This window comes from Mesoplodon densirostris, chromosome 11, assembly GCF_025265405.1.
Source record: "Mesoplodon densirostris isolate mMesDen1 chromosome 11, mMesDen1 primary haplotype, whole genome shotgun sequence".
Taxonomy (NCBI): Eukaryota; Metazoa; Chordata; class Mammalia; order Artiodactyla; family Ziphiidae; genus Mesoplodon; species Mesoplodon densirostris.
The window spans coordinates 23985358-24000398 of NC_082671.1; the positions used below are offsets into that span (position 1 = coordinate 23985358).

At 43.2% G+C, this 15041-nt stretch overlaps 2 protein-coding genes across 3 annotated transcripts in view; one reads left to right on the top strand and one right to left on the bottom strand.

Annotated features, from left to right (window-relative positions):
• The window catches only part of TM7SF3 (transmembrane 7 superfamily member 3), a 45979-nt gene extending 45325 nt beyond the window's left edge, over nt 1–654 (bottom strand). For both annotated transcript variants that reach the window (XM_060113657.1, XM_060113656.1), the window contains exon 1: nt 405–654. In XM_060113657.1, the coding sequence (XP_059969640.1) occupies nt 405–495 (91 nt within the window). In that variant the 5' untranslated portion in view covers nt 496–654. The remainder of the gene's footprint in view (nt 1–404) is intronic.
• Nucleotides 655–8197: 7543 nt separating this feature from the next.
• MED21 (mediator complex subunit 21) lies at nt 8198–14047 on the top strand. Its single transcript, XM_060112520.1, has 4 exons — nt 8198–8268; nt 12261–12375; nt 12922–13022; nt 13583–14047. Exons 1-4 carry the CDS (start codon nt 8227–8229, stop codon nt 13757–13759), a joined length of 435 nt encoding a protein of 144 aa, XP_059968503.1. The 5' UTR covers nt 8198–8226; the 3' UTR covers nt 13760–14047.
• The last annotated feature ends 994 nt before the right edge of the window (nt 14048–15041 follow it).

Here is a 15041-nt window from a genome sequence, read left to right on the forward strand (position 1 = left end):
AGTTTGAAAAGCACCTAGATTTTGGAGTACAAAAACCCGCTGCACCTTGGCTGCATCAAGCCTCGCAGTCCAGACGCTCAGACCAGCCACTTGGGAGCAAAGAGGTGTTTTAATGTATTAAATTAAACCTACAAACATGGCTGCACCCTAAGGGAGAGAATAATGTGTCTGAACAAGAGAGTTTCCTATCTCTTCCCATTCCCCCAACCTAAATTAAGAGGTTGACAATAAGGCCTCCTTAGCAATGGGACTTGCCTTCTGCAGGAAAGGACCTTGATCCATTCCTGCCGGTTCTGAACTCAGCGCCTCCCCTGCTGCGCGGACAGACCCCGGCGTGGGCTCTGACCTTGCAAGAAATGCAAGACCAAGTTTGGGTTGCAGCAGTCAGGCGCCCCCGACCTTACCCTCGCTGGAGTTCCCGACGGTCTCGGCTCCGCCGACCGCCGCCGGTTCCGACGCCAACACAGCCAGGAGCAGCAGCCGAAGGAGCTCCATTGCTGCCTCAGCCGGGCGCCGCCACCTAGCCCGCGCTATCCCGGGGCGCCCGCGTCCGGCGCCATCGCTCGCCAGGTGCACGCGCAGCACACCTGCCAGCCCCGCTGAGCCCGCGCGCCCCCCGCCCCGGCAGAGGTCTCCAGTTCCGGCACTCAGCCCAGCAGCGCGGCCCCACGCCTCCTCCCGCCCTCACGTCACGGCGACGGCGCCCCCCGGGGCGGGGGCGGGGACGGGAGCGGAGGGGCGTGCCCGGGCGGCGCTCGCCTCCTCCCGGCCCGCGGCGCTGCGGGCACCCTTGCGCCGGGGGCTGCGACGACCCCAGGAAGTTCTGGGGTGTAACCTGTACTTCTCACTTTGGTATCTTTCGCACTTACGAAAACTACCGTTCGAGTGTAAAATAACCCTTTCTGTTGCGGCCTAACGTCTCCAGGTTCCCGTTTCCCGCGTTTCCTTTGCAAACGGAAAAAAAAAGAGGAATCTGGTGCTCAAAACGCTAGAGTTGATCGTTTCTCCCTGTCGCAATTGCCTTAGCTCCTCAGGAAGATGATGGTATGAAAATACGGGGGCAGTGCTGTTTCTGTAGTGGTTATTGCGCTGGTGATGAGCACCACAATTAAAAATAAAGTTTCGTTTTCTCTAAGTGAAATTATCCTCGAAGACTCAAGACCTTCATCTGAACTTCCTCTCTCAAATTTTATACGTGAGGGCTGTTTAAAGGACAGTAGTCCATGTGACAGATGTCTCGTGAGACGACTGTGGAATTAGGTTTATAGACTCAAATTTATTTGGGGAAGATTGCCCTGCTTTATTTTTACTGCTCTTTAACTTTTTCAGTTATCTATTTTAATAAGCAACTATGTTGAAAATTCCATATTTGGTTAATCCACTACTAAACTAAAAACCTATAGCAATCACCGTAATATTAATAGGCACAACTCTTTTCCTGTCCATCCTCTGCCTGGTCCAAATGTTCACACCTACGGTAGTACTATTTATTCCTATGGTGTTTATTCACTGCCCTCTTTCCAGTAACTCTCAATAGATGAAACCCCGGGACGATGATAGCAGCGATTATAAGGGTAGCATGTGGATCCGTGGATGGATTATTCAGTAAATTGTGTCTGATAGCTGATTAGTTGCACTGTATAGGGGAGAAAAGATTACAACTCTACCTCACATTGTCACAATGAAATCCCAAAGTAATAAATAAAATTAAAATCTTAAAAGAGCTAGAAGAAATACACGTTTAAAAAAAAAAGATCGCAGAATGATGGAACTTTTCTTTTAAGAGTTTATTTGAGCAAAAATCTATTGGAATCTGGCAGCGCCAAACCAGAAGTGATCAGAAGTATCCAGTAGAGGGGCTTCCCTGGTGGCGCGGTGGTTGAGAGTCCGCCTGCCGATGTAGGGGACACGGGTTCGTGCCCCGGTCTGGGAAGATCCCACGTGCCACGGAGCGGCTAGGCCCGTGAGCCATGGCCGCTGAGCCTGTGCGTCCGGAGCCTGTGCTCCGCAACGGGAGAGGCCCGCGTACAAAGAAGTATTCAGTGGAGGAACTTTCTAAGCAAAAAAGCAAAGGAGGAAACCATAAAGGAAAAGATTGGTAGATTTGGCTACTTAAAATTTTTAATTTTATTAAAGTCAAAAAACACCATAAACAATAAACCATATGGAAAGTCAAGTTGATGACCAAAAGTAAAAGTTAGCAAACGACATGAATAGGGAATTTAAAAAAAAATAGAAGAAAAGAAACACAAATGGCCAGTAAACACATGAAAAAAAAGTTCAAATTCACTAGTAACACACAAAATCAAATTAAGAAACTAAGCTGTAAATATTTTAAAAGAACAAGAACTTCGAGTGTGGATGAAAGAGCTGAGAAGACATTCTAAGATGTAACTAGTGAGAGTGTAAGTTCATACAACTTTTTATGGCATGAGCTGCATCAGAAATCTTAAAAATACTCAGCTTTGGTGTGATAATTGCACTTTTGGATTTAAGTATGTAAATATGTATAAAAATTATATATATATATATTAGTGCACAAAACTGTTCAAGGTGTTATTTCCAATAGCAAAAAAACTAAAACAACCTAAATGCCCAACAATAAGAAGTTAATTAAATAACCTGTAATGCAGCCATATAATAGAATACCTTGTAGCCCTTCAAAAATCATTTTTTAAAAGGCAACTGATTGATCAGGAAGTGTTTACGAAAAGGCAAGTTAAAAAGCAATATATATATATATATATATGTATATAGTATAAGCTTTATTTTTTTTTTGCGGTACGCAGGACTCTCACCGCTGTGGCCTCTCCCGTTGCAGAGCGCAGGCTCTGGACGCGCAGGCTCAGCGGCCATGGCTCACGAGCCCAGCCGCTCCACGGCATGTGGGATCTTCCCGGACCGTGGCACGAACCCGTGTCCCCTGCATCGGCAGGCAGACTCTCAACCACTGCGCCACCAGGGAAGCCCAATTTTTTTTTTTAATATGCATTCATGTTTATATGCATAGAAAGGTTGAAAAAAACATTATCAAAATAGTTTATCTCCAGGTGATTGGATTAAGAATGGTTTTCTCTGCACATTTCTGCTCTTTGTAAAATTTCTACATTGAATGTGTATGGCTTTTGAATAAGAAAATAAAAATTTTTTAAAGATATACTTCTAAAGGTTTTCTGCTAAAAGCATTCAGGATAACAGTCCATCTTCCTGAGTATGACACATAATGTTTTTCATGATGTAGCACCTGTCCAGCTCTCCAGGTTCTTGCTGCAACTCAACTCCTCTATGCTGGCCATGCTGAATTAATTTCACTTCCCTGAATTAACCCCATTCCCTCTCTTCCACACTTTAGCATTGCAGTTCCCTGTGCCTGCAGTGGACAGCTGATGACAGATGTGTCAGTAAGCAGAAGAGGGCCTCATTACCTTGGCTCCAAAATACTCTAACAGCTTGGGAAGAATATTGGCTGGGGTTCCTTGCTCATGTCAGAGTTACACTGGCAACCTGTGAAGCAAATGGGCCCAGCAGCTTTGCAGATGAGTTTTTATTCCTAAGAATTGAAAGGAAACACAAAAACTGACAAGATTCCCAAATCCAAGATATAGATAACTAGAGCCTTAAGGACTGCTTCAAGTCTAGAAAAAGAAGGCAGGCAACCTATCCTAGATTTTTGACAAAGCCCAAAACACCTTGGATGGAGATGGGAATAGAGCTCCAGGGGAAAGGCAGGAAAGGTGCTCTGTGAAGCTTGCCCATTTATTCTATCTCATTCTAACCTCACCTTTGTTCTGTATTTTTTTTTGAATTTTATTTATTTTTTTATACAGCAGGTTCTTGTTAGTTATCCATTTTATTGCTCTGTATTTTTTAACTCTTGTTCTTCCTGTGGGTTACATTCTTTGGACTGTGTTCATTAAATTAAATTCAATAAATGTTTATTTAGTAACATATGGAAATCATTATGCTAGGAAATTCATTCATTTAGTCCATAAGTATGCATTCAGAGTCTTCTAAGTGTCAGGCTAAATGCTAGGTGCTAGGCATTGGAAATATGGAAACAGTTAAAATATGTTTACTGCCCACAAGTAGCTCATGGTGGTGAGTGAATTAGAGTCATGTATGGATAATTAAACCTCAATGCATTAAGTGTAATAACAAGTACAAGGAACAATTCTGAAGATTGGGAGCAACTAACTTACTCCAGGGTTTCAGGAAAGGTTTTATCAATAAAGAAACGTTTAAAATGAGGTTTAAAGCTGAGTGGATGATCAACAGGGGAACAAAATCGAGGTAGGGATGGAAGTGTGGGCTTTTCATACAAGGAAGAGAGAATTAATGCATCTTATATGATGTGCATAGGAGTACGAAACAGCAGAGCATCTGTAGGGAATTGCAAAGAATCTAATGTAGCAAATGCTTATTTACAGTATTTCAGCACAGTGCTTGGAACAGTTTAGATGTTTAATAAATTGTGACTGAGTAGGTAATAAAGGTAGTTAAGGGTCTAGAATGTCAAGTTAAAGAACTGTTAAAGATTTTTTTTCCTGAAAAAATAGAGTCACTACAGATTAAAAAAATCAAAGTACTTACTACAAGATTGGCTATGAGTTGATAAAAAATCGAAGCTGGGTGATGGGTACATGAGTGTTCACCATAGTATTCTCTCTACTTTTGTGTATGGGCTTCCCTGGTGTCCCAGTGGTTGAGAATCTGCCTGCCAATGCAGGGGACACGGGTTCGAGCCCTGGTCTGGGAAGATCCCACATGCCACGGAGCAGCTGGCCCCGTGAGCCACAATTACTGAGCCTGCACGTCTGGAGCATGTGCTCCACAACAAGAGAGGCCGCGACAGTGAGAGGCCCGTGCACAGCGATGACGAGTGGCCCCCACTTGCCGCAACTAGAGAAAGCCCTCGTGCAGAAATGAAGACCCAACGCAGCCAAAAATAAATAAATAAATAATTTTTAAATAAAAAAAAAAGAAACTTTTAATAATATAAAGTTTAAAAGGACATACTTACCAAAATTGTGTTTCAAAGATAAGAGATACATAATACTGAGTTCCTCCTCTTAAAACCATATAATCCAGTAGGGGATTCAAGAAAAGCAAATGAAAAAGCATATGAAAAAAATGTCAAAATCATGAGAGAGAAGGGGTCCATGTGGAATCTAGTAATTCATAAAATTTACATTAAAAGTAAAAAGTAAAACTTTAAAAGATCGAGTGTGAATTAAATAGCAGCAAAGAAATTGTTTTGATAAAGGTAAAGAATTGAGTGGTTATCAATTGGAGACAATTTTGGCCCACACTTGCTAGGAGGCATCTGGGAATACCTGGAGATATTTCGTGTTGTCACGACTGGGTGGGGGGGGCATTGCTACTCTCATCTCGTGAGTAGAGGACAGGGATGCTGGCAAACATCCTACAATGCACAGGACAGCACCTCAGAACAGAGAATAATCAGCCTCAAATGTCAATAGAGCCATTGTTGAGGCATCCTGAGCTACACATATAAGACTGTATTTTGCAGGTGGATTACTACCTGAAGTCCACAGCTTCAAGAGGTTCATAAACCCCTGAAAATGTATGCAAAATTTTGAGAGCCTGGTCTGGCAAAAGGTCCACAGTTTTCATCTGATTCTTTAGGGGTCCATGGACAGAAGAGGCTTAAGAAGCACAGGAAAAACAAAAGTTTTCAGGGTCTGTGGCTGAATAATATGAAGTGATTATTTCACTCAAAAAACTATTGCACGAGGAGGCGGGATCTGTTTCCTAGAGCCAGATTATGGTCAACCTTGAAACCCAAGCAGAAATGGCTGAACATCAACCTGAAGTCTCTGTGGAGCTACTGAAAACTGTAAGGAACGTAACAACAGGATGACAGGATGGAAGTTGGGTTGTAATAGGAGTTGCTTCAGAGTGGTTCTACCCCAAGTGCCCAAATTCTCTTCAATCAGGCTACAAAACTTAGTATTCTCCCTTCATGGGTGCTGTCATTCATTCCTCTGTATCCAACCAGGCACCAATCCGTGTGAATTTTTCCTTCAAAACTAGCCTTGTCTTCTCTTCTCAGGCTCAACACCCTAGTCTAGGCCCAACTCACCTCATTCTTTTTTTTTTTTTTTTTGCGGTACATGGGCCTCTCATTGTTGTGGCCTCTCCCGTTGCGGAGCACAGGCTCTGGACGCGCAGGCTCAGCGGCCATGGCTCATGGGCCTAGCCGCTCTGCGGCATGTGGGATCTTCCCGGACCGGGGCACAAACCCGTGTCCCCTGCATCGGCAGGCGGACTCTCAACCCCTGCGCCACCACAGAAGCCCACCTCATTATTATTATTATTATTATTTTTTGGTACACGGGCCTCTCACTGTTGTGGCCTCTCCCGTTGCGGAGCACAGGCTCTGGACGCGCAGGCTCAGCGGCCATGGCTCACGGGCCTAGCCGCTCTGCGGCATGTGGGATCTTTGCGGACCGGGGCACGAACCCGTGTCCCCTGCATCGGCAGGCGGACTCTCAACCACTGCGCCACCAGGGAAGCCCCCACCTCATTCTTTTTTTTTTTTTTTTTTGCGGTATGCGGGCCTCTCACTGTTGTGGCCTCCCCCGTTGCGGAGCACAGGCTCCGGACGCGCAGGCTCAGCGGCCATGGCTCACGGGCCCAGCCGCTCCGCGTCATATGGGATCCTCCCAGACCGGGGCACGAACCCGTATCCCCTGCATCGGCAGGCGGACTCTCAACCACTTGCGCCACCAGGGAGGCCCCCACCTCATTCTTGAATAACTGCAGACCCCTCCTCCTTGTGAGACCCTGGCTTATTCATCTTTGCAAACCCAGCACCCACATAACTTTCTGGCACGTGGCAGACATTCAGTAAGGAACACTCTCAGCTGGGGGTGAGAAGAGAGGGTCACAAGCTTACCCCATATTACAGTTAAAACAAATTAGAATTCTCTCAATAATCCCATTAAGGGGGGAGGTGCCTCACCTGTAGAGGTTCCCAATTAGGTCTCAGCAGTTTTGTCGATTGTTTGCAGGTGGGGTCGGGTGGTGGTGAAGCAGAAGTGGAGCTTCCCAGCTAGGGCTGGAGTAGACGCCACAAGCCAAGTTCCCAATGGAGCGTTTTCTCCACCCTCCCCCAACCCCACTTACCCCAAGAGGGTAATCAGGGATAATCAGCCTGAGGAAGAGGGCCTGTGAGTTTGTCTGAAGTCCACAAAGCAGTCATTAGCTGATTCCAGCCTCATTTCTTTCCAGGCTCTAACTTTCCTTAATACCAAGTTTCGACCATCACTCTTCACACTGAAACCCTCAATAGGTCCCAAGTCTAAGCCTAAATTGCACAGCTTATCTTTTTTCAAACTGAACTTGCCGCACCTACGCCCCTGGCTTATTTTCCAGGAACCTCCTCTCTTCCCACTACCTCCTCCTCTTTCTCACTGTGAAACTTCCATTCTCTTCTCCACCAACCCTGCTCTGTTCTTTACCGAGTTTCTCGCAGTCACACAAACAAGAGATGCTGATTACACCTCACCTCTTACCTTACCGTCTTCCTCCTCTCGCTTTTGCCCACAAGACCTCTGTTTTCCATACTCTTCCAACACGACCATTACAGCTCAGTTTTAGTACTAGTTTTGGACGCTCTCCATCTCACGTGTGTCAGCTCCCCCAGCACACCCACATTTAAACACGCATCCAGGCGCTCCGCACCCAAAAGCAACGGAGGGGCACCCGAACACAGCCCGTCCTGATTGCTTGCTGAATTTTAATTTGGATTTCTTGACACTCAAGTCGGTACCGTGACTCCCAAGTATTCTTTAGTTGCTTGCTGTGTATGTTTTGTGGTCCATGCAAGTATTCAAGGCGATGTTTATAAACGGATACAAGGGAGGAGAGGGAAAATTACTTTTAAAAACCGCATAATCCAACAATCTCTGTAAAGTGTTTAACACCTAAAAGCCACGAGAAAGTATGTTGGTCCCTCAAACAGAGTGGGCCCTGTACAGTCCCCGCATTACTGAACGTGCGCCCTGCTGAGTCGCCCCAGGTGGCGGTAGTCTATAGAAAGTAGGCCTCCGTTAAGTCCCGCCCCCTCCGCGCCGGGGGTGGAGTAAGGCTTGACTCCACCCCCTCCAAGAACGCAGCCCTGTGATTGGTCATGACGCATCCTAGAGCTGCCCTATTGAGTACGAGCAGCTGCTTTCGCCTCTCTTTGTTTCCGGGAGAAACATGGCGGATCGGCTCACGCAGTTGCAGGACGCCGTGAACTCGGTGAGTAATTGCGCGCGATTAATCTCCGTCATCTTCTTTCCCGAGGGAAAGCAAGGCAGAAAAAGAGGTCCGAGGGACAAAACTCGGAAGTGGGGAGTGGACTGAGGCCGGGCTTCCGCCTCAAGCGCTGGGGTTGGAGGGAGGCGGTGCCGCGGCCTGGAAGGTCTTAGGCCGGCGGCGGGGCGGTGCGGGAGCCAGCGGCCTCTTAGCCTGCGAAGTGGAGGATCTCACTCCACTCCGTGACAGGACTGCGTGGACTGTCAGGCTTCACGGCGTTATCATGTTCTCTCGGAAAGGTTTTATTTTCTTGTCAGTGGTGCTTATGGGATTGCTCCTCTTTGGCCGGTAGGGGAGAGAAAGCGGAAGCTTTTTTCCCCTTATCAGTTTTAACCCACGGAGGGCAGTCCGTGTTCTTAGTGATTGGATCTTTGTCATTAGATGTTAGCCGAGAATATTCATTCGCCAAAATTTTCAGGTTGGGGCGGGAGTGATAGTAAAGTGAAAAGTTTTGTTTCATCTTAGTTGGTTTCTATAGACCAAGGGTTCCATCTCTTGGCCACGCCCCCAGCATGTCAGTTTAGGGAAAACCGACGTCTTTATGATAGTGAATATTCTGACCTTCGTATATCTTTATTTAAGGCTTTTAAAATGCCTGCCAATAGGTCTACTCCCTATGAAAAGTCAGGTGTTGTGAGTAGAACCCCTTACTTTGATCCTTCTGATTATTTTTCCTGTTACGTCTACGTAGAAAGTATATGCAAACCAAAGAATTCATATACTTATTACCATTAAGAGCTAAATTGTTTACATTTCTGTCATTCGATTTATAATTTGATGTCCCAGGTGAGATGTTGACTGGAAAATCCAAGTACCTGGTCTCTTGCCAGTTTTTTCTCACCAGAAGCTAATAAGTTGGTATTCTTGTTATTAGTCTTTGTGCACTTCAAGAGTGTGAATCTGCTCACTAGAAACTGATCTACTTTATGTGTGAGGGCCAGGCCCTAAATGTTGATGAATTCACCAAGGTAAATTCTACCTTTGGTGACTTGCCTAGGCTGCCAACCAGTCTCCCTCAGGGAGATACTCCTTTGAGGCTTTACAAAATCAAATTGTAATGATGCTGCTGGATACAAATGTTATTTTAGGGGAAATGTTGTGTATTCATACGTGTCTCATAGCCAGAAGGATAGTAAGGAAAAGTGAATATGGCCCTTAACTCTATGGTAGGCAGGCTGATCATTGGATTTTGGAGAAAAACTTCTAGGTTAACTGGTATGGGTGCCTGGTATCCATGATGGGTGCACCATCATGGTTACAGAGAAATACTCCTTGAGGAGTTTACAGTCTGATTAGAAAGATGTCATATACTCAAGAGACATTTAAATAATGCAAAGGCAGTATGTGGTTAGGAGTTGTAATGAATTGAGTGTTTTCAGCTGTAAGTGCTGAAGTAAAGTGAACTGTTGAGTGATATTAACTAAAACAGAGGGACTCTTATTAGCATTTATCTGAATTGTAATTATTTGTGAAATTATTAAAATTTATTTTACCCACTGAGAACTCCATGAGAGCAGAAACTGTCTTGTTCACTGTATCACTGTGTTTATACAGTTACATACAATGCTTGTCATAGAGTTGATTTTTGATAAATATTTGTTGAATAAATGGATTTTGAGAGCTTCATAAGGACAGAGCAAATAACCAGTGTGTTAAATATTTGTGTGTGCTTTGTGTATTCTTCATAACAATGCTATAATGTGAGAATGTTCCCAATTTAAAAATTAAAAGAAACTCGAGTTACCAGAACCAGAATTAGAATCCATGTTTGTACAGCTTCAGAGGACTAACTGCCACTCTATTACCTTTGCAAAATGTGAGCAAAAGCAGTGTAGTCAGGAATGAATTTATCACCAGTCAGGCATATGTGAAGGAGGAGTAGATAATGAACAAGTAGGGTTGACTTAGATTATTGAAAGCTTTGAAATAGCCTGAAGACTTGGAGATTTATCTTGAAGACCATGCTGGGGCAAACTCAAAATTTTTGAGCAGAGTAAAATAACATAGAAAATAATAAGAACTAGGGACTTCCCTGGTGGCACAGTGGTTAAGAATTTGCCTGCCAATGCAGGGGACACGGGTTCGATCCCTGGTCTGGGAAGATCCCACATGCTGCGGAGCAACTAAGCCTGTGCGTCACAACCACTGAGCCTGTGCTCTAGAGCCGGCGAGCCACAACTGCTGAGCCCGTGAGCCACAACTACTGAAGCCCCTGCACCTAGAGCCTGTGCTCCACAACAAGAGAAGCCACCGCAGTGAGAAGCCTGCGCACTGCAACAAAGAGTAGCCCCTGCTCGCCACAACTAGAGAAAGACGGCTTGCAGCAACAAAGACCCAAAGCAGCGAAAAATAAATAAATAAATAATTTTAAAAAAGAAAATAAGAACTAGAAATTAATAAGGAGTCTGTTGTAAACAATTCTTGTGTGAAGTTGAACTAACAGCAGCAGTGATGGTAGAAGGAAAAGGGAAAGATTTGTAGTAGTATTAGCAGGATTTGAAGATGAAAGGAAAGTTGAGTCTGAAGTTAGACTGGTTGACTAGGAGATTCTCAATACAAATTAGATGTTAAACAAAGGAAACGGTTGACTTTGAGTTCTGTCATTCAGATAATGGCAGTGAAACTTAGTGGAAATGCTGATTCACTGATTGGAGATAAGGAATTGAGGTTTGAGAGATCGGGACTATAGTTGGTGGGGAGACTAGGAATCTTAGGTTTGGGGATGATAATGTTATGGAGCCAGGTTTGTTTGCTGTACTTGGAGCAGGTCAGACACTGAGACACCGAGTTTCACAGCAGAGAAGGGGTTTTATTTATTCAGGAGGCAGCGGAGTGAGGAGACAGGAGAACAAATCTCAGATTGCTTCCCAGAAGGCAAGAGCCTTGAGATTTTATGGGATAAAGAAGCAGGGTGTTCTCAGGCCTGGGGAGGGGTGGGTGGAGGTAGGGAAAAGGTGAGGTAATCAGTGTTGTGCACGGGACCAGTTTTAGGGTTGGTGGTCCCAACTCTTCTTAACTGGTCTGAACTGGGCAGGGGCCCACTCCAAATCTTCCAAATTTCTGGAAAACAACTTAAGCCCCTGTTACTACAGTGATGCACGCATCAGCAGCGTTATCTGTAGGGGTGGTAAGAAGTCTGGTGTGGTATTATTACATGGGCTGCGTGAAGCTTGGAGGGTGTGCAATTAGGGAAAGAAAAAAGAACTAAAGCAGTCTTAATCATTAAAGGCAGGTTACAAGCAGAGGGGTTTCTAACAAGCTGTTCCCTTATCTGCTGTTCTGTAAGACATACTCCAGTATGTTTGTTAGCCTGACAGCTTCCATTAACCCCATGGGACACGGTTTCAGTAAGGACTTGGTATTCTCAATCTTCAAAACTGCATAAGGAATACTTTTAGAGCCCTGGGAGTTTACAGCTTGAGTCCTGGAGAAAAACATTTCAGAATACTTAAGGTGCAGTCTTTTCCCCACTTTTATTCTTGTAACTACTCTAGTTTCAGAAAAGGGGTTGTATACTTTGTACACAAGTCACATTTTAAAATTTACCCTGGGGCCATTCTTAGATATTTGCCTATCACATTTGCTCTTTTCCACCACTACTTCCCCAGAAGTCTTTACTTGTGCTTGCAGTAAGTATTGGCATATATTTCTCTTGTCATTCTGTTACCTTGGGAAGAAAAGAAAGATGGTTTTGTATTTCTTTGATTGATACCAAACGTAGTTTCTTTGCGTGATTAAAACCAAATGTAGTTTCTTTGCACGATTAAAACATTTAATCATTGTTAGTAACAGGTTTATGTTATCCAGAATTACTCCTTTCTGTTTTATTTTCTTGCTCAGAGACCATAATAGAAACATTGTTGCTGCTGTGACCAATAAAATCGGTAAAACAGATAAATCCTTTCTAACTTTGCCACGTTTCCTTTGGCCTCAAGCTTGCAGATCAGTTTTGTAATGCCATTGGAGTGTTGCAGCAGTGTGGTCCTCCTGCCTCTTTTAGTAATATTCAGACAGCCATTAACAAAGATCAGCCAGCTAATCCTACAGAAGGTAAATAGATTTTCTTGGCTTCTCTTAGTTTGACTCTCACATTACCTGTAATCCCTTAAAATTAGATTTATTGAAAAATTCAACTTATTTATGGCTTTCTAAAAATGTTATTGTTTGAGAATATTACTACAAGTTTGTCATAAAAGAAATGAATTTGTTATAGTCAATTTACATAACACCTCATAATTCTTTTCTTGTCAAATAACAGATGTTTCACTTGTTTAGAGGAGAATTGTATGAATTTAGCTGAATTTTACTTGAGGGACCTTAATAAGAAAGGCATCCCATTTATAGATTCCTCTATTCAAGTGACCACTGTATTGTCCTAATAAATGAAATGATACACATTGTGCTTACATTCCAATTTGAGTTAATATTAAAGCTAATTCTTAAACGTAACAGAATTGATGTGTTAAAATTACACTTTAATCATTAGAAGCCTGCTACAGAAAAAGTTATGAAGTTTTCTGTTTTCATAAAGTTTAATTTCTCTTTCTGAAAACTTGAGATTCTCTAATATCCTAAGTGAGTACCATCTTTCTCTAGAATATGCCCAGCTTTTTGCAGCGTTGATTGCACGAACAGCAAAAGACATTGATGTTTTGATAGATTCCTTACCCAGTGAAGAATCTACAGCTGCTTTGCAGGTAAAAATATCTTTTCCTTTGAGAATTTGGTGAGTAGAGAATTTTGAATTAAAGAGATAGATTTAGGGCCTTTTGTTACAATTTTCAAAGTTAATCTAAATTTTAAAGTGGGAATTTTACTGCGAACTACTGTAGTCTGTTAAAGACCGAGCTGAATGTATATAATTGTCCAATTTTGAGCTTAAAGAAAACTTACCATTTTCCTCAGTTTGCTTCTTTTCCTTGCAAAGAGTGAGAGGAGGGGCACATTCTGGGTGTGGAGTAGAATAGTAGTGTCCGAAAGCAGTGTGGAAGGGAGTCTCATGTAGCCATACAGAGATCTCCAATCGAAAAGTCATCTTTTAAGTTAATTCATACAGGGGAGACTGATCTTAGGATTTCTGCCGCTGAAAGTTTTATCTGATCTTAGGATTTCTGCAACTGAAAAATCTATCACAATGGTTGCGTAGTCATCCGATTTAAAAGTAAATACTTTTACTGCAGGTTCTTTCCGCCTCAACTTTCATTAATCTCCAAGTTTTTCATTTCTCAGAACACTCTTAAATTTGTGTCTTATAAAGGCTGCAAGCTTGTATAAGCTGGAAGAAGAAAATCATGAAGCTGCTACATGTCTGGAGGATGTTGTTTATCGAGGGGACATGCTTCTGGAAAAGATACAGAGCGCACTTGCTGATATTGCACAGTCCCAGCTGAAGACAAGAAGTGGCACCCATAGCCAGTCTCTTCCAGACTCATAGCACAGCATATATATACCGTGCGTGCGGCTGAGAAAAGAACTGTTTCAATGCCATTGAGAATTCTGCATCAGATTTAGATGTAAGCCTTACCAACAGTTACAGAAACATTAAGCACTATGACACGTTATCGTTTTAGCTATTTTAAATAGTCTTCTGTTTTCATTCTTAATAATAAGCTTGTAAAATCGTGATTGAACCAGCTTTAAACTGTCATTATGCCATTTTTTTTATTATCTGGGTTAAATGATTGAGGCAGATATTGCATTAATGGTCATAATATAATTAAACAGATGTACTATAAAATTCTACTGTGATGTAATTTCTGTCTTTATTTTTGTCATATTTCTACAGTCTTTACAAATCAAATCATCCCTCAAGGCAGAGGAGAGGTGGTAAATGCAGAGACAGTGGACTTCTGGATTTAGGTGGATATCCTTCTGCCTCTTTTTTTTTGTGTGTGGTACGCGGGCCTCTCATTGCTGTGGCCTCTCCCTTTGTGGAGCACAGGCTCCGGATGCGCAGGCTCAGCAGCCGTGGCTCACGGGCCCAGCCGCTCCGTGGCATGTGGGATCTTCCCGGACCGGGGCACGAACCCGTGTCCCCTGCATCGGCAGGCGGACTCTCAACCACTGCGCCACCAGGGAAGCCCCCTTCTGCCTCTTTAATGATGACATAGTATAAATTTGGAGCTTGAGCAAGGAACAATTCTGAAACCATGTTGCTTTTTAAGAAACAGAGTTAGTGTGGCTGGATAAGATATTAGGTCACTTTTATGGAAGTTTTTTCCTCTTTTTCTAGAACCTCATACCCATTCTAGTTCATCTCCACATTTGTTTCTAATAAGAAATCCTCTGTGGAATTCCCATGCTGTTGTGAGAAAAATTTTCTTCATTCTCAACTTTTTTTCTCCATATCTCTTCACCTGCTTCTTTCCATTTTTCTCCTTAATTTGCACAGTGAAGTATGTTTCCTGAGTCATTGATTCCTTCTCATTCTTTTTATTTATCCAAAGGTTCTGTCTTCTGATCTTGTAAACCTCTCAGCCTTTATTGCTGCGTTCTAATTGACCAGAACATGCTTCCGCTACATCGGTTACTTCAGCATCATTGTCTCCATTGCTTACTTTGTTATTGTTGACATTTGTGTTAGCTTTATCAAGTATGCTTATGCATTCAACTCTTGGATCTCCTTGAATAATAAGCTCTTCTACAGTTCTTGAAAAATACTGCTTAGGGGTACTTTTTAACTACAATAAGACGATTTATAGAATCATTAACTTTTA

Coding starts and splice junctions, on each gene's coding strand:
- MED21 (XM_060112520.1), top strand. CDS start 8,227: ATGGCGGATCGGCTCACGCAGTTGCAGGACGCCGTGAACTCG. Junction 8,269..12,260: donor TGCAGGACGCCGTGAACTCG/GTGAGTAATTGC, acceptor TTTGGCCTCAAG/CTTGCAGATCAGTTTTGTAA. Junction 12,376..12,921: donor GCCAGCTAATCCTACAGAAG/GTAAATAGATTT, acceptor ATCTTTCTCTAG/AATATGCCCAGCTTTTTGCA.